This window comes from Perissodus microlepis, chromosome 3 (genome assembly GCF_051167445.1).
Source record: "Perissodus microlepis isolate ML-2025 ecotype Zambia chromosome 3, ASM5116744v1, whole genome shotgun sequence".
NCBI classification, from domain to species: domain Eukaryota; kingdom Metazoa; phylum Chordata; class Actinopteri; order Cichliformes; family Cichlidae; genus Perissodus; species Perissodus microlepis.
The window spans coordinates 13407309-13429269 of record NC_140463.1 but is presented as its reverse complement, the minus strand read 5'-3'; the positions used below and the strand labels follow the sequence as shown (position 1 = coordinate 13429269).

The 21961-nt window shown below is 40.6% G+C and overlaps 1 protein-coding gene and 1 long non-coding RNA gene across 3 annotated transcripts; one reads left to right on the top strand and one right to left on the bottom strand.

Moving 5' to 3' along the window:
- The first annotated feature begins 15206 nt into the window (after positions 1 to 15206).
- LOC146390028 (uncharacterized) lies at positions 15207 to 18660 on the top strand. Its single transcript, XR_014799783.1, has 2 exons — positions 15207 to 15294; positions 16823 to 18660. It is a non-coding gene; the product is annotated as an uncharacterized LOC146390028 (long non-coding RNA).
- LOC146390029 (Fc receptor-like protein 5) lies at positions 15423 to 17427 on the bottom strand. 2 transcript variants are annotated; one of them, XM_084923121.1, is made up of 5 exons: positions 17344 to 17427; positions 17068 to 17103; positions 16657 to 16917; positions 16332 to 16577; positions 15423 to 16256 (listed from the first exon to the last, which is right to left on the bottom strand). In XM_084923121.1, exons 1-5 carry the CDS (start codon positions 17372 to 17374, stop codon positions 15994 to 15996), a joined length of 837 nt encoding a protein of 278 aa, XP_084779247.1. In that variant the 5' UTR covers positions 17375 to 17427; the 3' UTR covers positions 15423 to 15993. The 2 variants fall into 2 exon arrangements, with proteins under 2 accessions (XP_084779247.1, XP_084779246.1); XM_084923120.1 differs by lacking the exon at positions 17344 to 17427 and having other exon boundaries at positions 17068 to 17155.
- Positions 18661 to 21961: the final 3301 nt, after the last annotated feature.

Genomic DNA, 21961 nt, shown 5'->3' with positions numbered 1-21961 from the left:
TAGTATAAAACAATGTTTTAAAAATCCATTTTATTTCTGGTTAAACCCTCTTGTCTACAGAAAGTGCCCTTAAAGTTCAATATTATTGACATAGTCACTGTACAGTGTTGGGCAAGTTACTTTGAAAAAGTAATTAATTATAGTTACTAGTTACTTCTTCAGTTAGTAACTGAGTTACAATATTCTAAAAGTAATTAATTACTTGAAAAGTAACTATTGCGTTACTTTAAAAAAAAAAAAAAAACGTTTAACCCTCTGGGGTCCAGGGTATAATAGGCCATTTTTAACTACTTTTGATTTTCCCTCCACATTTCACCTTTAAAAACTATTTACTTTGCCTTGTTTGGTATCATCCTTTTCAGCACAACCTCACATGTCTGAATTTACAGTTATGTTTTCATTTTGACATACTGTATTAACACAATTGATCTAAAATCAAACAAAAAACATAAAATCAGAGTAGAAAAAGTTATATTTATCACTGTAACAACCACAAACATGTTTATTGAATCATATTTCATAACTTTAAATGCAAATATAAATTGTCAATTTTAAAATCCTATGCACAAGTTTTGCAAACAACAAAGTTATTTGCATCCATTTAACTTTTACCTTGATTTTTTAAATAACCATTTCAAACTATTTACAGAACAATCGGCTGTTCTGCATTCAATAAGCTGCCACACAAATTATTTGTGCCACTCCAAAAGAATAATTTCTGTCCACTATAAAGGGGAACATCACAGCCTGATACCTGCAGGTCTGACAGCAGCAGGTGTATCACTCCTGTTTTATACTTGGAGACAGCAGTCACCTCATTGTTCTGACACACAACACAAAACTATCCACAACACTACGCACTAACTACACAAGACAACACATTAACTCTAAACACGCTAAATGTCACAAATCTCTCACATTTCAAAACTCTCTCTTGGGAGAGAGAGAGAGAGAGAGCAAGGGGAAGGAAAAAAAAGAAAAAAAAAAGAAAAACATACAAAACACCTGGATCACCACGATCACCAAAGAGCAACATAATAAAAACAACACCATCACAATAAACTAGCTAACAGTAGATAACAGAAGATACTAAATATTACATGTTTTTTTTTCTTCTTTTTTATTTTCACCTGTTGAGAATGACAAAAGAAAACAAGCAGAAGGAAACAACAGTAATATAATAAACAACATCACAATGATCTATGGGAATATAACAGTAAATACTAAATATTAAACATTATTGTGCAGCACGTAATATCGACAGCGCACAGTGTGCTTTGAGGTAGGAGCCAAAAAGGGTGTAGTTTGTGTGTGTGAGCACCCGTGTGTACACCTGTGAGCATGAGCGCGCTTGTATTAAAAGGTTCCTTCATGTAATGATCTGCTAGAGGGTGTGGGGAGCCACAGGGCATGAAGCAGGCATGGAGGAGATCAAAACTCCAGACATCCAGAGGCCCTCAGAGCACAAGAGACCAAGGAAGACCAACAGAGGGGCAGCCGCGCCACTATCCTAGAAAGAGCTGAGGAGAGCCCCAGATGAGGGGTCACTCAGCAGCCGCGGAGCATAAGCCAGGGGGGTTGCAGTGACGTGCCCGTGAGCTCTGCCGACAGCCAGCTGTGCCGGAGTGACCGAGCCCCAGGCCGAGAGGCTGAGGGCACCCCACCCCCGAAGTGGCCCGAGCGAGCCCCAGGCTCCAGGCCCCGACAAGCAGCCACCAAGGAGTGAGCCGGTGTGTACCTGGACGCCCACCCCCGGACACAAAGAACCACCAACGCACCGATGTCTGAGGGCGTCTGCCACTGGCAGGGGAAGTGGTGGGGGGAGATAGGCCTCCATACCTTGGAGGACCTGAGATGTCCCTAGAGAGGTGGCGTCTGATACCCAACCTGACATATAGACACAGACATACAGGCACACACAGATACAAACATCCATTCCCACCCTCATGCTCTCATATGCAATTACTCAACACTCAACCAACGTGGAGACAGACATAAAGAGACACTGTACACACAATCACACTCCCCAAGCATACTCTATACCCCAGGTCTAGGTACCCTTGCCCCTGGAGGGGGAAACTGCACCCAGACCCAGGTAGTGTTACCCTTTTTCCTGGGGTGGAGAGAAGCAGACTGCCCCGACGGCAGCAGCAGGGAGGCCCCACATTCCAGACCCCAGTCGGACGGCCAGCTCCTCCTCCTAGCCCCCCACTCCAGCAGGCCGCAGAGAACGGGGGTGTGTGAAGACTCCAAACCTCCCTCCGCCCGCTCATATGTAGTGGAAGATGCTCCTGGGGAATCCCCCGACGCCCCAAGCCCGTCCCTACCCCCACACCAATCACAACAGTGAAGGTGGGACCAAACTATGACCCCCCACCCCCACTAGGTGATGGAGCTGATCAAAGAAGCCCAGAGCAATTGATCTGATGTGGTGGCAGAGGCTGTATCAAGACTAATGTAATCTAATAGATAATTTCTATATTGGTTAAAATTAAGATTATTTTTATTTTTCCAGTTCATGAGGACTGTTTTCTTGGCTATGCATAGGGCAGTGAAAACCATATGGGCTATATTCTTATCTGAAGTGACATTATCTAAGCTGCCCAACAAACACACTAAGGGGGAAGTTGGAATGTTACATTTTAGACACTTCGATAAGTCTTCACATATCTCGTGCCAAAACATCTGAACTGGTGGACAGAACCAAAGAGCGTGGATATAATTGTCCGGTGAATTGGTTTGACAGTGTGAGCAGTTGTTGGTAGACGTAAAGCCCATCTTGAACATCCGATGACCTGTATAGTGCACTCTATGTAGTATTTTGTATTGAATTAATTGAAGACTGGGATTTCTAATGAGATGAAAGGTTTTTAAGCAAATCTGAGTCCAGAAGTTTTGGTCTAAGTTAACTGATAAATCCGCTTCCCATTTTGCAATAGGAAGTGATATTGATTCATCTGTTTTAGAAAGCATTCTGTATATTTTGGAAAGTAATTTTGGGGTTTTAAGAGTAAGAAATTGAACTACACTTGGTGGTGTTTGTAGTTCAACTTGACCCGGTTTAAATTTCTTTTTTACTATGGATTTAATTTGTTGATATTCTAAAAATCTTTTCTTGTTGATCCCATATTGTGTAACTAGTCTGTCAAATGGAATAAATTCTGTTCCTTCTAGTATATGTTCTAAATATTTGATTCCTTTACCACTCCAATCTGAAAAGTTTATCATATTATTGTTTTGTAATATGTCAGGGTTGTTCCAGATAGGTGTACGTTTGCATGAAGAAAAAAGAAGAAAAAAACCCCCCGGAAACATTCCAATTAAATCACTGACGGAGAGTGACGGTGTTAATTCTACTATGAAATCACACTTAAGATGCGATTTGATACCGGTAAGTTAAACAGATGTTAATTCAAGTTAGTGTGAGTGGATAGGGAAAGGGTGTAGCGGATTCTTATCTGGTCTGAAGCAGTGGCAGAGTGGGGGGGGGTGGCTTACTGGGCTTAAGCCCGGGTTTGTCTGTGAAGGTTCTCAGTCATCCAGGTCATCGTAGTCAAAGGAGCTTGCAAAGAAAAGCGTCTGGACTTCTTTAAGTTACTTGAAGACGTTTCACCTCTCATCCGAGAAGCTTCTTCAGTTCTAAGGTCAAATGGTGGAGAGTCCCAGATATAAACCTAGTGGGAGTATCCCCCCACAGAGGGACAAAAGGACCCCCTGATGATCCTCTAATCGCCTGAGCCAAGGTGTGAAACTGGGTGTGGGTCCCAATCAGCCAGAGTTTCGGGTGTGTTCATTGTGAAACCTGGCCCCACCTTATCATGCGAATTCCTGAGGTCAGATGGCCCAGGATGTGAGTGGGCGTTAAGGCGTCTGGGAAGGGATCTCAAAACTGGATTATAGATGGCAGAGAGTTGGTGTCGCCATCTATAATCCAGTTTTGAGATCCCTTCCCAGACGCCTTAACGCCCACTCACATCCTGGGCCATCTGACCTCAGGAATTCGCATGATAAGGTGGGGCCAGGTTTCACAATGAACACACCCGAAACTCTGGCTGATTGGGACCCACACCCAGTTTCACACCTTGGCTCAGGCGATTAGAGGATCATCAGGGGGTCCTTTTGTCCCTCTGTGGGGGGATACTCCCACTAGGTTTATATCTGGGACTCTCCACCATTTGACCTTAGAACTGAAGAAGCTTCTCGGATGAGAGGTGAAACGTCTTCAAGTAACTTAAAGAAGTCCAGACGCTTTTCTTTGCAAGCTCCTTTGACTTAAGCCCGGGTTGTTTTTTCAGAAGCCCGGGGTCTTTTGGAGTGTAATTTTTTCATAGTTAGATGCCTGGCTGACAACTGTATAAAACAAAAAGTACACACAATATTCTAAGCACATAGTGCACACTGTAGGAATTTACGACTGTGCGTAAATCCCCCTTAATATTGGTATGATCCGAGCTCAGACACTAAGCGACTGAGCGAGGGGGCGGGGCAGCTGCTGCCTGCGAGTGCGCTGTTGGAGAAACGGAGCCAGGCAGACAGAGGAGAACTGAAGTTCGACCAGGTACCAAAGCAAATCATTCATACTGTACAAATAATGTAAATATGACGGTGAATCACGAAAGATTGATATCAAACTGATCACTTGACCAATATTACGTTACTTGCTCTTCAAGTGAATCAACAAATGTCGAAATGAAAAGCCGAACAACAACAATGCTGTTTCTTTAGAGAGTCTTAGCTTACACATGTGTTTATTTCATATTTTCAGTTGTTACCCTCCATGGCTAAATAAATCGGTTTCAGTAATGCACTGATATACAAGAATGGACATAAGGAGCTTCTTTCAAAGAAAAAACTCTGGTAGTATTTTATATATTATGCTTTGTATGTTGTTCAGTATATTTCTATGCAAAACAAGAGGAATTTCAATACACAGCAGTATATTCACAGTTGAAACCAGATATTTACATACACTTTATGGAAAACACAAGAACATTTTTTTACTGTACAACATCAATTTAGAGTAAACTTGTTTTGTTTTGGTTAAATAAATATTGAAATATCTTTTGAATTAGTTAAATGTCAGAATAAAGAGAGACACAGCTGTCTATTTTTTATCACTTTCATCAAATTTAGGAGTACATATACACTAAGTTTATTGTTAATTAATAAGAAAACTCCAGAGGATTCCCTTCTGAGCTGAAGAAGCTTCTGATAGGTTAGTAGAGTCCATGTGAGTAAATTGGTGGCACACCTGTGGATGCATATAAGACAAAACACAGAGCCTGTTTCTTTGAAATGGGAAAATCAAGAGATATCAACCAAAACACCAGGAAAAGAGTTGTGGAGCTCCATAAGTGTGGCTCAGTTTTAAATACAATTTGGTGCCATTTGCAATTAAGAAATACAGATAGTTTCTCTCTTTACTCTTAAAGTTAACAAACATGTTTTTTATATTTAGCAATCTAAAAAAATAAACATTTAGTCTGATTTGATGTTACAATTAAAAAAGTGTTTGTGTTTTGATCTGAAGAGTTTGTAAATATCTGGTTTCAACTGTATATTTGATGATTGTCAGCACAAAGAGGGAGAGAGAGGAACAGAGAGGGAACAAGAGCAGGTGAGACACACATGTTAGTCAAATGGTTGTTTACCAAAAGTATCACCGTATCATAGGTACTCATGTATCTCGTACCTAGTGTTTCTTTTTAGGTTTGTTATTTTTCAAATTCATATTTACTAAGTTATGCAGGCTTGTTTGCACAACAAGGCTAAATAATTATATAAACTTTTCTCAATCTAAATAGTGGACTTTGGTAGAATTAAAAAAATAAGTGCAGTGCTGGTCTATGATGATTTTTAGTGCTACTATCATCTAGTTCTGATTCTGGTTCTGTCTTGGTTAAGTCCTCAGTAGTCCTGATTTTGAACTGTTGTAGTCCTGTTTTAATTCCGGATCAGTTCTGGGTCTGGTTGAATTGGGGTTTAGTCCTCGTGTCTTGATGCAGCCCTGACTTTGTTCTGCCTTGCTGCTTAATTAAAAACCTAGTTTAAGGTGTCCTGCATATGTGATATATTTTTTTCCTATAGGAAGTCATTCTTTTTTGAACAAAACTGAAAACAGAGCCTATTAATCTTTCAGTCATTTCTACCCCCCCCCCCCCAAAAAAAAAAAAAAAATCCCACATGCATACTACCCTTTAGGGCTAAGCCCCGGGTGTTTCAAATGTCTGGCTCCGCCTCTGGTCTGAAGTTAATACAGCCACGGAGAGATGCTGGGGTCGTGGTAAAGCTGTCCATCCACGTAGAGCCGGTCCACAGCGATGACAGCGCGGGAGCCCTTCTGGATGAAGCCGCATCGGATTGGGAAGAGGACCAAGGATCGTTCCAGGATCTCTTTGGGGAACTGGTCGTTTACGCTGAAGTCCGTTCCTTTTAATTCCCTGCTACGACTTTTCACCTGTTCCTTTTGTTTGAAGTGGCCGAATTTGGCCAAAATAGGACGTGGTCTCCCGGTCGCAGCCCGCATGGGGCCGATGCGATGCACTCTATCAAAGGCGATGTTCTTCACCGTGTCCTCCGGCAGCTTCAGGTGGGTTTTGATGAAGCTTTTTACTGTAGTCTCGGCGTCCTCTCCAGCAGCTTCTGAAGTACCAGAAAATACAAGATTATCACATATGCCACGAGCTTGTAGATCAATAACTGTCTCTTTTATTTTTTTATTTTCTCCATTTAGCTGGGTAACATTTTCTGTGAGACATTTCACCGACTCCCTTAGCGTGGCATTTTCAGCAGCGAGCGTTTCCACCTGCTGCTGGCTGAACTCAAGGGGTTCTCGCAAGGATTTAAATTCTCGGTGAAGAATCTCCACCAAGGACAGCCTTGCATCGAAACTGGACAATCGTTTGTCGATTGACTCCAGTATGTCGGCAATATCTTTGCCGGCTGGCGATGTTGTGCCGAGGGAATCTGCCGGGCGAAGTCTTTTCGACGACGGCGTCTCAGATTTGGCTGGGGAAGCACACTGGGCCTTCTTCATTACAAGATCCTGGAAGCACTGATCGATGTAATCTTGGAGAGCCTCTAAACTCTCCCCGTTGTTCTCCAGGGTGTTGGAGATGATTTAGACAAATGTTGTTAGTTATAAGACAATTGATAAGTGTATTTGGTAATACTGAAGCTTAAAGGAATTTGTTCAATTCTAAACTACCATTCGCTTTAATTTTCCGCCAAAATCTCCGGCGTCTGACGTCAGTTACAACACGAGTCGCTTACCTTGTCCGTCACTTCCGTCACTTACCTCTCACTTAGAATCAGCTTTGTCTTTCTCGGCTTTCTCACCAGCTCTCCTGGTAAGAAAGCCGTTATAGATTATAGAGTTAAAAACTCATTATAGAGTTAAAATTATGCAGAAGTCCTGGCTCAGATGTTAGTTTCATGCTGCAAATGTTTTGTTGTGACTGTAAATTGTTATTGACCTTGTCAACGTGTTTAACTTACTGTTGGGTAACATGTGATTGTAGTTATGTATTAAAACGTTTACTACCAGTGTACCTGTTTGTGTGTGACACCAAATTCTTTTCTGCAACTCAAACCTCGATGAGGACTGACATGTCTTCCAGAGGCTGCAGCAGCTGTTTGCCAGTAACTGTTTCATTAAAAGCAGATAGCAGACGCAGGCAGGCATTTTTACACCTAGTTCATTTACTCAGTTGTTGAATTGGTAAACTTGCAGCTTTTCGAAGTGTTTTGATTTGTTTCACACTAAGAAGAATCCAAATGACCTAAAATGTGTTACCGCAAACCACGTGAGAATGTTCAGTCCCCTTATTTGCCAGATGTGTCAGAGGTGGAAGCAACAAAAGTAAATACAGGAAGAAGCTGCTGTGTTCTGGACTACTTGATAATGAGGACAATTTGCATTCATTCCACAGCTATTTGCAAACCTGTACAGACATTCAGAACCAATAGCATGTAAGGCTTCTTGATGGTTGTGTTTTGGTTTTTGCACCCAAGTCATTACTTTGTTCACACCTGCAGAAACGAACCACACCAAGGCAAACAGCGAACAAACCAGAGTTTGATTTTAAATGACTAAAAACCACTGGCATGAAATTACCCATTGTGTACAACAACGCATACCCTGCAGACTGTCCATAAGTTATCGACAAACCCCATGGTAAAGTGTCTTAAGCCTGTACATTATCCACGTTTAAGGAAGTTCACAGACTTTTCCATAAACGGTGAAACCAAAACTTCAATAGATTTACAGTAGATCCATTGTACCATTTACATTTTGTTTAACTCTAAAAAACAAAGTTATGTACATTTTCTTTAACATTAACAGACACTGCCATCAATAGTAAAATGGAAAAATCTTTTTTTACTACCATTTACAGGCATTTGCTTTTAAAATATTTATGCTAAATATCCCTCTATTGCCCAGGGTGCTTGCAGAGGCAGTTGCTCTGCCCGGGCTGGGCGGCTGGCCTCTTCTGCATGGGTGCTGGTCCCCAGCACACTCTTCATTCTCCATGGACACAATGACCTGTGGTTGTTTCTGATGAATTGTGAGCGTTTCAGAGACACAGAAACAGAGAGCCTTTCTGTAACCATGGTTACTCCCTCAATTCTACTGAATGATGCTGAAATGAACAAACAGAACAATTTGAGTTTTTCAACTTTGCTAGAATTTATTTATTTGTATTTGTCAGTATTTAATCCAATTTTAAAGTTTAAGCTGCTTGCAGAGCCTATGTCCTTATTGTGTCATGGTCCTTTTTAAACTGTCATCTCTGTCTGGCCATTTAGATGCTCACCTCTCCTCATCAATCTCCTGCACTCTTAATCTCCTATGCTCTCTCCTTTTGCCCTCTCTCAGCATGCATCAAACTCTGTCCAAATCTGTAATTTCTGATGTGATGATTTAACACATTTACCAACTTATTTTATACATCTACTCAACTAATTACATATTTGAACACATTAAAAATATGAAAATTTTGAATTTAGAATAGATTGCAGAATTCAATATTAATGAAGTAGCTCATGAGCACTTTGAGCTCAATAGTCATCAATTTCCTTAGGGATTAATACAATATTCTGATTCAGATTCCGATCGAAATGGATGCCAACACTATCTTGCTAGCTGTAGGCCACTCAAGTGAAGGCTTCACTATTACCTTCTAAAACAGATTAATGATGTAGAGTGCATATTTTTTTTCTGTTTAATGGTGTAATTAATGTTATAAATAAAAATGGCAGTAATGTTACATTCTTCATTTTCCATGGACATAATGACCTGAGGTTGTTTATTATGAATCATGAGTGTTTCAGAGAGACAGACACAGAGAGGCTTTCTGTAACCATGGTTACTCACTCCAGTACAAGGGTCTGAGTAAGCTTTGAGAGCAGAAAAGAAAAAGAAAACACCGTACTTTAGCCCCGAGTATACCTGAGCATCAGGATCAATTATCCTGCACTCTCTGAACAGCGTCATCTAAACAATGAGTTTGATTTAAAGTTGTGTCTCATGTCCAGTCTCTTCTGCAGCAGCAACAGGACACAACTCCTCCTTATCCCTTCTTATCTCTCCTTTTCTCGCCTTCTTGACTTTCTCATTTTTCTTTTAAACAAAGCATGTCTCCAATTTTGAAAAACTGTTTATTTATTTAGTCACCACCAGCCCAACTTGCTTTACGACACAGGGCACTTACAAGCATTGACCCTGGGACCTGACAAACTGATGCTGATGATATGTGCTACTAAAAACATCCAGGCCTCTAATTCCGTTTCATTCTATGTTATTTCTGCATCATCATGCATTGCAAATGTGACCAAGTGGTCGGCGGGTTAGATAAAAGGAAATAATAAAATGACAACGCCACCTAGGGGAATTTCACCCCCAGGAAATATATTTAAGAAAAATGGATAAAAGGAATAAAAGGAGGCCGCACAGATTCAAGGATGCACACTGAGGCAGGTTGGCTCCAATATTAAAACAGTTTTATTTATAGTAAAAATAAATAAAATATTAAAAACCAAGATGTAGCGTCATTGTTGACAGTGTCCTAAAGTGAAAATAAAACAACCATGGAACTTGGACTTACCAGCAGCCGTGGAACCAAAAGAAAATCACACAAAAAGAATCACTGCAGCCCACCCGGTGCTGTACAAAAGAAAGTGTGAAAACGACCCACCACCTGAGGTCCCAGGGCCACTGGCACGTCCTCCGTTCACTGAAATAAAACACAAGAAAATATGTTAAAAGAATAAAAGGACACTGAGCGTCAGGCTCGCTACAAATCATAAAAAACTAAAACACACTTTAATAAAAGAAATCTCTCACACACTCCCTCTCTCACACACACACACACGAAGGCTTATACCCCACGGGTCAAACTACCACTCGTGCTGGGAGTAATTATTCTCAATCGCAAGCCGGTCTGGCTCCCCACCGGCTGAGACCGGCAACCAAGGCGATTTAAAGTCCCAGCACGACACTCGGGCAGAGGGTCGCTTCAGCCCGATCACAGAAGCGTGGGTACGAGCAACAGTCCAGAATAAAATAAAATAAAACCAGGCGAACCAGAAAAAGGTAAGCCTACTTAATAAAAACAAGATAAGACAAGACAGCAGGCTCCACCGAGGAGGAGTCCTCACAACAGCGGCTGGGAAGGCGTTTCACTCTTCCAATTTGGGTTGGGCGATTTGCCACGGAGAGGTGAATACAGCAGTCAAACCCTAAAACAGATAAATGTAACCTTAGACTCTTATAGCTATGAATGCTAATAAAGGTAGTTTTAATGGCTTACCCCAGGACCAGAGGCGCTATACTCTCAGCCGGTGGGGATAACACGAGCACCTCTCTCCGCAACGTCGGAATAAAACAAACTGCCGCGCTTCAACAGGCCGCAAAAACTATATTAACACAAATTCCAGTACTCGGAAGGAATCTAAGGTTAAGCGAGAGCATACCTGTAGCTGTCATATGATCTGCTCTTGCTGATCAGTCCGTCGCAGTGTGCCAGCATTTACTGCTGCTTTGCGCTGAATGCACGGGAGGAATGATCCAACAAAAACACCGGCTTAGCTTTATAAGGGCTAACGCCATCCTGCAATCAATATGCAGGTGGCTTCCCAATTAACCTAGTTGTGCAGCGAAGGGAACGAGCGCAGGAGAGAGAGAGAGAGAGAGAGAGAGAGAAAAAAGGCGAGTAGCCCATCTGGCTACACAAAGACAACTGAAAATAGTGTTCACAAGTTGAGACAGAAGTTTAATCAATGTCCATCATCTACTCCAATCAAAGGAGAAGTAGCTAATCTAATTTTAGAGCAAACAGACACCATTAGTGTTTGAATCTTTTAAAGCCTGTATGTTGTGAAGTTTCTATTTAATTTACTAATTGGGTGTTTTGACAGTTACTCCTATTTTGAATAGCATTAGTCTGAAAGGATATAGCCAGCAATCAGATCTAAAATATAAATGATATGATGGTGACTATAAGTCAGAGGCTGAACAGGTACTGGGCTGCATCTATGTGTAATACCCCTTTGGACCACCAGATGACTCAGTGAAACATTTATTTACCCAGACAAGTCACTGAAAATGTGTTTTTAACCTCTAGGGATAGAATTAAGACGAAATACCAGAATGTAAAAATTAATAAAATGAAACTGTTGGTGTAGTCAGTCTGTTTGGAAAGTGTTGAATGAAAATTAAGAAAATAAAAAGAAGCCAACAAAAAGTCTCAAACGGGATTTATAGCTCTGTGTGAAAACTACAATGTAGATATGTCATACCTATAGCCCCTGCACCAACTTACACCATGACCTGATATGTACCATTCTGGTAATGTAGCTACGTTTTGTTGACGTGTAGCATATATCTCTCTTAATAGGCCTGTTAAGTAGTGTCAGTACCTTCTATGCATTTCTCCCTTCTTTTTTTGACAGAATAATGTAGCTTCAGCATAAGTGTTCACATACGCCAGCAAATTCCTGGATGGAGATTGCCAAAAATATGAGTAAGAAAGTGAGAAAATGTATCATAGCTGATGCTGCATATGGAACACTGGGACATGAGCATTAAGTACAGGAAACACCAAGCAAGTAAGAAAGTCCTAACGACCGTGTCCCCGTGCTGGCAGTGCAGTGATTAGCACTAAGTGATTCTAGTAGTAGTGATTCTAAATTGCCCACAGGTGTGAATTTGAGAGTGAATGGTGTTGTGTCTCTTTTTGTTACCCCTGTGACAGACTGGTGGCTCCTGAGTGTACCCGGCCTCTTGCACTATGGTAGCTGAAATAGGCTCCAGCTCCCCCTCCTACTCTGATAAGGAGAAGAGGATGTATGGATGGACAAATAAGAAACTTTGGACCGATATCATTTACATGTATGTAAATGATATCAGTTCCCTTTTGCTGTATTATTATGATATAGCCATATTATATGGCTATATCTATCAATAAACCAGAAGACATTAATCAATTACTGAAACTAGCCTTTGCAAAAACTAGTCTTTATTTATTTTTCTTTTAGCCTTTCAGAAGTAGATTTGCTTTGTGTTTTATGAGTTTCGGGCATGAACTGATAGATGAACATTCTCCACCAGGATTTTATTGGTACAGAGCAGAATTCATGGATCCAAAAGCTACGGCAAGTCGTACTTGAGGCCTGCAGTTCTTTAGAAGTTGTTTTGTTTTGTGACCTCCTGGATGACTCTTCTCTTGCACTCTTTGAATAGCTTTGGTAGGCCCGCCGCTCCTGGATGTCATGGTCTTGTGTCCTTGATCCAGTGTTTTGTGTTTGTTTTTATTTCTGGATTTCCTATGTGTTAAGTTTTAGTTTTATATTGTTTAGTCATTTGGCCCTGTCTTATTTCACAGTGCTCCCAAGTTTAATTGTTTTAATTCCTGATCTGTTCAACAGGTCTGGATGTAATCATGCCTGAGAGTAGTGAAAATGAAATCAGCTTTCCAACAAATGTGGTTAATTGGGCTTAATTCATGATTCATTGTCCTTATTTCTAATCTTTCAGCTTGAGAAGATCAAGAAACATCATAAGAGCAGGGTCCCTGGACATAATGAAAGTGAAGTAAAATCAGCTTAAAATGTTAGATTGGGAAAAAAAAAACTTGGATAAATGATAGAAAGCGCTTGCAGGCCATGGAGAAGCTCTTTACTGACATCTAGTGGTTCAAATGACAACTGTTTTAAATAAGAGTGACATTTGTGAATGATCGGATGTATACAATTGCAAGGTCCGCTACTTTTTCGTGCTCCTTATAATGCTACTTGTTACATGCACAGTATCATGCTCCTTATTTCTATATGGTTTAGTCTTTGATATGAAATGAAAGTCAGTCAATATAATGGTAGATATGCTTATACTGTGTAACAGCTCTAACTCTGTGAAAGCTAATCTCTTCCAGGCTGTGGATACAAAACTGCTACAACTGTGTTAAACCAGCTGTCTGCATCTCTGCTATTGTTTTATTTGGTTTTAAAAAGTAAATGATACATTTTTTTCAAAGCATTGACATTTAACAATGACTGTATATTTCGCACAATCTACAGTTTTCTTACTTGTGAAACATGTTAATTAAGCAAAACGTGGGTCTGTGTCATAAAAGTGCAGCTATCAGAACTACCAACTAACTATGAGTTAGCGTAAAGTGAGATTAAAATCTTACAGTGCAGTGTGATCTACAGCTTGGCATTTAACACAATCATCCCCTCAAAACTTGCCCCGAAGTTTGTCGACCTTGGGTTGGGAACACCAATCTGCAGATGGATTCTGAACTTCCTCACAAACAGGCCTCGGGTTGTGAGAGTTGGTAAGCACACCTCCTCATCACTCATCCTAAACACAGGAACACCACAGGCATCTGTGCTTAGCCCCCTCCTATATTCCCTGTTCACGCACGACTGCGTTGCTAAACATAAGTAGTGCGCATGCGCCAACCAGCGTGCAGCCTGTTACAGTCGCTCCTGCTTTTTCTCTTAGTTTAGCTCTTTTTTCTTACGTATTCTTTTTTTTCTGACTTGTATTTTCATCCGTTTATTATCTTTTACTCAATCATGTGGATTGAGAGAGTTTTTGTTCTTCTGGTGGCCGTGGAACTGTTACTTTTATCAAGGAACGGGACCGCGGCACATCTCCTACACTCACGGACTGTTTACTCCAGAGATCAGCTGATCGCCCTGATGCCGGCCGGCTCGCTGGCCAGGCCCGCAGAAGTACCAGCTGAAATTTGGAGGAAAACACATCGGGGATGCAGAGGTCAAGGACAGAAGAGAAGAAAGAAGGAGACGATGAGACAGCGGAGGCTCGAAGCGAGGAGGAGGTATAAACCGTGTCTGCCGTCTATCGTGATGGGAAATGTGCGATCGTTGGCAAATAAAATCGACGGAGTCAGAGGGAATACCGAGAGTGTAGCCTGATGTGTTTCACTGAATCATGGATGCACCAGGACATTCCCGATGAGAATGCTTCCGTGGAAGGCTTCCACACTGTTCGGGCGGACAGGGACAGCATCGCTAGCGGCAAGCGGAAAGGAGGTGGGCTTGCTGTTTTAGTTAACAACCGGTGGTGTAACCCTGCCAACATAACAATCAAAGAAAAGATTTGTTGCCCGGACATTGAACTGTGTGCTGTTGGACTCAGGCCGTATTATTTACCCAGGGAATTCTCTCACGTCATCTTGGTGGCTGTTTATGTTCCTCCCTCTGCTAACCCCACAGCTGCATGTGACACTATCCACTCTGCCATAGCCCGGTTACAGACTCAGCACCCGAATGCCTTTATTGTGATCTCGGGTGACTTCAACCATGTATCACTGGACAATACACTAACAACATTCAGACAGTATGTGGACTGTCCCACCAGGGGAGAGAAAATTTTAGACTTACTGTATGCTAACGTCAAGGATGCATACAGCTCCTCCTCCCTCCCCCCACTTGGTAGGTCAGATCATAACCTGATTCACCTCACCCCCCGCTATGTGCCAATTGTGAGGAGGGAACCTGTGACCACCAGGACTGTTAGGAGGTGGTCAGAGGAGGCAATAGCGGAACTACAGGGCTGTTTCGAGGTGACCAACTGGGAAACACTCTGTGAGCCTCACGCCGAGGACATCAATGGGCTTACTGAGTGTATCACAGACTACATAACTTTCTGCACCGACTCCATTGTTCCAGCTCAGACTGTTCATTGTTACCCAAATAACAAGCCGTGGGTGACTAAGGACATCAAAGCCCTCCTCAACAACAAGAAGAGGACTTTCAGATGATTCAGTAAATCCTTAAAATAAGTGATAATTGATGATAAGCTGAGCTGGAAGTCTCATATAAACCATGTGAAAACAAAAATGTCAAAAAACATTGCTATTCTCTACAAAACAAAGCATGTCCTGAACAAGAAATCATTATACACCCTTTATTATGCTCTGTTGCTTCCATGACTTATTGTCTAGAGATATGAGGTAATGCACATAAAACAAATACTCTTCCTATTTTCAAGTTACAAAAAAGAGCTATAAGAATTAGCCCTTGAGACTATGCTAGAAAATAAATCTTCAATGGCACACATCAATGTGGCATCCTGGAGGAGTAGGACTACCTGTGCAACCTCTGCAGGGTCCAACTATCAACTCATATCGCCAGTAGTGACAATGAGCCTAATCAAATGCAAAACTAGTGAAAGAAACCAACAGTCAAACCAAAAGTATCAGTAGCCTCCACTGAAAGCTAAAAACCATTTGGTGTTGCCAAAAAGGATTAAGAACCTTCTCTGCTGCTTAACATATCAGAACCATATCCCAGTTTAAGTTTAACTGATTTGATGCTGTACTCTGATTATTGTTTTATTGTTAATTTGTTGAGAGTGGATGTTCAAATGAAACTAGGTGAATACAGACAGACTGTAGAACAGTAAATAGGTTAAAACACAAGGATGAACGAGTCACTAGTTTATTCAGTAACCATAATGTCATCTTACTTATCATCCAGTCCCTGCTCAGCAGGTTGGGCTGAGTCAAGACTGTTACCTGTGGCTCTGCATCGATATAAAGACACCAGGAGGAGGGTGGAGATGAAATATGGAAAGAACACCAGCAGATGGAGGGCCAGTCTGATCACTAGTTGCAGGGTAGAGGAGTCAGGCGATGCAGCAAAAGAAGGGTGTGAAGCAGCAGGGGTGGGAGTTAAGGCAGGGAGCCAGGTTGTAGACATGGTGGGTGGAGGTGTGGTATGTTTTCCTGCAGAGAGAATCGCACCTGTTCAGGTGAATATGTGGATGAAATAAGAGGTGAAATCAGAGTGAAGCTGCTCACCTGTGACAGTGATCCAGCTGGATGGAGACTCTCCATGACCGCTGATGTCACACTTGTAGAGGCCTTCATCAGACCTGGAAACATGCTGGATGGTCATGTGACCTGTAGGCTGCTTCCTGATGAGGGAGCCATCTTTATAGAAAGCAGCTGGGAGGTTGGAGGGAGTGGTCTTTGTTTTACAGAGCAGAGTGACGTCATCTCCCTCCATCACAGGGAGGACAGGACTCTGCAGGATCACTGATCCACCTCAACACAGAGACAAACTACAGCATTTCATCCATTTACACACAGCTTCATCAACACTAACTCCACACACTCAGCTTACCAGTGACTGTCAGGTTAACCATGTTACTGATGGGACCCTCTCTGGACTCACACCAGTAAACTCCACTGTCCTGTGTTAAGATGTAGCTGAAGCTACAGGATGAACCAGACCATCTTCCCCATTCATTACACTCAGTCCTGGTTTCTCTGTTTGTGTTTCTCCTCAGAGTCCATCCAGCAGAGCTGTCGTCCTCCTCACATCTCAGAGAGACAAAGTCTCCTTCAAAGAACTGAGAGCTGCTGGGACTCACAGTCAGACGAGCTGGAAGGAAATATTCATGATGCTGCAGTTTAGTGTAGAATAAACGCTGTCATGCTTTAGGTTGTTCACTCCAAATAAATTGAAGCAGCGTATTTTTTGGTAAGTTGATTATTGAAACTAAGACACATTTGGCTTACGAGATGTACGCACCATGAGTCAGTCTGCAGCACAGTACTGAGGTCAGCCCTGAGGGGAAATTAAAAAAAAAACTTTGGTCTTTCACAACCAGAGAAAACATTCACACATAATTCAAACATGAGAATCTTTTTAGATTTTAAATGAGAAAACTAGAAACAGAATTGAGTGTGTTTATGTAACCAAAATTGTCTATAAACACCTCTGCTGGGTACAAGGTGGTTTACACCTGCTTAAAAGCAAAGAAAAAGCACTAACTGATCAAGTTGATAATTTACAAATTTTACTTACAGAAAAGCTGCTGCAGACAAGTTTGCTTCATTCTGCTGTTTGGCGTCAGGTTTAACCCTCCTCCTTCCCTTTCCACTGTAATGATCTGGTGTCTCTCCACCAATGAGCAGCGAGTGGGATTATCATCTACAGAAATATCAGGATGGATTCAAAGGTTCTGGCAACAGTATGGGAGCGAACAGCAACAAACACTATTATAATCTCAAGGAGCGAAATGAGCTTGAAATGAGGTTTTCACACAAACTAACACAGATGGAGGAAGTGAAAACTATGATCTCATTAAAGGTCTTAAAAACCACAGCAGAGGGGAAATTATGCTAACATGAAGTGTTGAAACCAAACTTCCCCCTTATAAGATGTAGGGTGAATTCCTTCATACTCACCCAGCAGCTTGCACAACATCCATCTCGGAATAGCAAAAAAGGAAGCCAACAAAACGTCCATCTGCAGATGGACAGAGGAAACAGCAAACTACGCTAACAGGTTTTGTATCTCCTTTGAGGCTCCGCGGCTTTGTTGATTACAATCTGTAAGGCTAATAGTAAAGTGAATCTGTCTCCATGCACAGCATTTAATCTGTTCAGCTGGTTTCATACTGCTTTAATGAACGTTAGAGTAATTTGTGACAGAGAGTGCAACCAGAGAATCACATGGTTTGTTTGTTTTTGTTTAATTGTAGTTTAGCAGACATTTCCAGCAGGCGAGTGAACAGACTGAACACAAACTGATCAAAAATGTTAAAGGACATTAAACTTTCATAAACATCAAGCAGATGAACTGAAACTGAACTTTAGATTATTGGAGTGTGGTGATTCTAAGCTTCCCAAACCCACTTTAAATTAACTTCTCTCTACATATTCTTCTACAATATAAAGAAAATGCTATTACATTATACATCAGTGTATATGTGAGATCAATCATCAACGAGTAGCATGTAATACTATCAAATGACAAGAATCAAAAACAAACTTATTTAACTATTAGAGAAAATAGTAATTGAATAATGTCAGCAGTTCAAAAACATCAGTTTATCATCATATATTAAAGAGAAGAAACTTATGAAATGTTGAGGTTTCTTAACAAATTACCGAGACAATCACAAAACAATTTGTCCTCTACTCATTAAACCGACTAATCACATGAAAACCCAATGCAACAGTAGCCACAAGTATATAATAGTATCACTTATCAAACTATCTAACTGTGTAATATGTGTTGAACATGAAGAGTACAGTATATACAAGATTTGTCAATTGTAAAGTACCAGTTTTATCACTTTAACATTACTGCACTATTATTAAAGCACTTTTCTCCTTTCTCTGTCATATCAAATATTTTGTTCTACTTTTTATGTTTTTTGTTGATTTTCACACATGTAGTTTTCCATATCTCTTTATAATACAGCCTTTGATTTATGGAGTAATTTACCAACACATATCAGGTAATCTTCAGAACACAAGTTTCAGTACCTAAAAATACTTAGAACTGGGTAGCAAATATTATATAATTCAAGATTTATTTTAAAGTAATAAGTAACTTTGTGGTATTTAGAGGTTGAGACAATGTTGCAAAGACAGTTATTAAGTTGCACAGATGTATTAGAAGTGTGGGCTTCATCGCAGATTATCCTAACATACTAGACAACATGTTTATCCTACCCTCAGGGTACCCAGTACTTAAAAAAATTACTTACAGTGTAATTATCTTTTTCCTTTAAAATATGCATCACTCACTGGTTCTGATCTCCTGCCTTTAAATATTTTAGGTACTAAAAATGTGGGAACATGGCATTAGAAATGTTGCAGAGTCACAGCTAAAGAGCGACCCAGCTACAGTTTGTATTTGTGTTTGCATTCCTACAATGAATTCATGAGCTTCTCTCCCTGCTCCTTTTCATGCATGGATGTAGTGTCACATTAACTGAATGCAAGGTTTTTAGTGTAGGAAATGAATTAATGCTGTACCATGTATGAAATAAAAAATTAAAATGAAGATGTAGAAACTGCTTTAGATCATAACAAAAGTACACTGATACTCAAGAACTATGTGTGTTTGATTTTACTGAACTCAGCACTGACTCCAAAACCCAAAAGGCACAGTCCAGCATGGAGCGGCTGAGTGAATGTGGTCTGGACATAACCTGAGAGGTTGATGGCTGCGAGTCAGAGCACTGGTTATACATTTCAGATGGATAAGGCCTTAACTCAACAAAAAAGTTATTAATCGTCCTTTTCATCTTTCTTAATGCCCACAGCTGCATCCACTTCTGTCAGGCCTAAGCTACTCACTCGGGCTAAATATAAACCACAAAAACAACACTTCTCATTCTCTACATGTTTGAGAATGAGACGTCACTGGTTTCAATAATCGATCTGATTCCAATTCACAATGTTCAGATTTGCTTCAATTCCCTATTTGATTCAATTAAATTTTGCCTCAGACAATCAGAAATAATATAATTCTGATCATTTATCAGTGCTGACACGTGTGAGGCTTCATCAGAGGTGTGAACATCACAGCAGATGCCTTTGTGTCAAAGTAACTGAGGATGAAACACAGAAAAACATGAAGGAGATTTTCCTGGCCTGGATTTTTATAGCAGATAACCTTAAAAATATTCTGCAATAGATTGAAAACTGAAGAAAAACATGACTCAACATATAAAATTACCTGATACTGCTGAAGTGAATGTTACAGAGGTTTTATTAAAAACACTGCTAAGCATTTTGCAATGTGGCATCATTTTAAAACTTTCTTCAGTATTAAACAGCAGAAATAAGGCTTTCTTGTCATTTTTGAAAAAAAACAGCTGCTGTCAGCGCTTGTACACAATAGTGTGAAATAAGCAAATGAATGGGAGAGAGAGAGAGAGAGAGAGCTGTGCTGGAAGTGTGATTTTATCTTGGTGGAAGCAAAACAGCAAAGGTAAGAGTTAATTAATGAGGATGTTATCAAACGGGAACAGCAGTTTGGATCTTCTTTTGCTGCTGGCTCAGTGAATTTTGGTTGGAGAGTTAAAAAAAACCTGCAGCTCAGAATCTGTGAGCTTTTTCAGCCCCGACAGCATCTCCATTAGTGATGGGATTTCCGTCTCTTTTTAGAGAACTGGCTCTTTCGGTTCGGCTCACTAAAAAGAGCCGGCTCTTTCGGCTCCCAACCGGCTCTTCAGGTTGTTTTGTTGCTTTAATTAATTTATTATTAACAATAATATAAAATTATGCACAAAAGGAATTACTAATGTAAAAAAAAAAGTGGTTTTATTTATATATGTTTATATATAAATATATGCGGTGGCCCCTAGAGACAAAACACGTACAAACTCCAAAACACATTTCTAGCATGAACTGAACTTCCAAAACAGAGCTACCTAGATCACGTAAATTACACAATTGAAAGCATGAAAGCATGTGTGTATTGTTTGTGTATTTATACACAAGCATTCATATATAGTCAAATAATTTAAAAAAAAATTCATTTCACACACCAAATCCGGTCATTAGTACTTCCTGGCTTGTGTAGCCACTAGGTAACAAAAGCTCAACACTGCCCCTAGCATCCTGGAGCACTTCTGTTGTCTTTTGTACGTGTTTTGATTTTTTATGTGCTTCTGAGTTTTTACGTGTTTTGGAGTTTGTACATGTTTTGTCTGTAGGGGCCACCGTAAATATACTTTTATTTATTCACTCCACATAAAATGTAATAAATAAATCATATAATACAAAAATCAACTATTCACAGTTCAACTTTTAACTATTTAAATTTTCAGCTTTTTCCTTTTACAAATTTAAAGTGAAACTACACAAAACACTGCAAACCACAACACAATTAAATATAAATTATAATATGAAAACAAAAAGAACATGCATATTCTCTGTCATATGGGCCTGCATGAATAAACTTTTTGAATCCTTTATCATCTACAACTAAAAATAGTTGTGGATGATTACTATACCTTTCTAATGTGACATTGTTGTCCCTGGCTCTCTTTCTCTCTCTCTCCCTCTGGCTCTGTTCGTGTGCTACTGAGTGTAACTAACGCCCCTCCCCCCTCTTCCCAGCGTAAAGCACAAGGCTCGCGTGCAGAGTGAAGCGGAAAAAAGTACGAGAGAGAGGGTGAGAGAAAGAAGAAAAAAACACGGCTTGCGATAAGGAGCCGGCTCGCGTCGTTCACGTCAAAGAGCCGGCTCTAAGAGCCATTTCGTTCGCGACCGACCCATCATTAGTCTCCATGTTCATGCGGTCGGGAGAGAAAGCCAACAACTCACAGATTCTGATCCGTCGGGTCCGCTCTCTTTGTTTATGTCGTTGTGTAGAATCTGTTTACCTGCTCTCATTTGCTGTTTTACCTGTTTGGTGGTTGTTGAAATAGTTTTGTGAGTCTCTGGCAAAATAATTGATATTTAAAAATTGATTCAGGATTTAATGAATAAATATCACCTTATTCAAGCTAAAATCCATTTTAATTAGAAAGTTATTGAAACCCAGCACTACTACTCGCCTCTGTCTATCTGCCTGCACTTTCAAACGTACACACATGTAGGGAGACAGAAATATCTGGAACACGGCCAATCAAAGAGGTCCCGCCCCTGACTATCTGTGATTGGTTTAGACCACGATA

What these genes read in the sequence shown, in the direction of transcription:
- LOC146390029 (XM_084923120.1), bottom strand. Translation starts at nt 17,155, where the DNA reads ATGTTTTCTCTGGTTGTGAAAGACCAAAGTTTTTTTTTTAATTTCCCC. An exon ending in GTGCTGCAGACTGACTCATG is followed by an intron (nt 16,918 to 17,067) that starts GTGCGTACATCT and finishes ATTTCCTTCCAG; the next exon opens with CTCGTCTGACTGTGAGTCCC. An exon ending in GGTTAACCTGACAGTCACTG is followed by an intron (nt 16,578 to 16,656) that starts GTAAGCTGAGTG and finishes CTCTGTGTTGAG; the next exon opens with GTGGATCAGTGATCCTGCAG.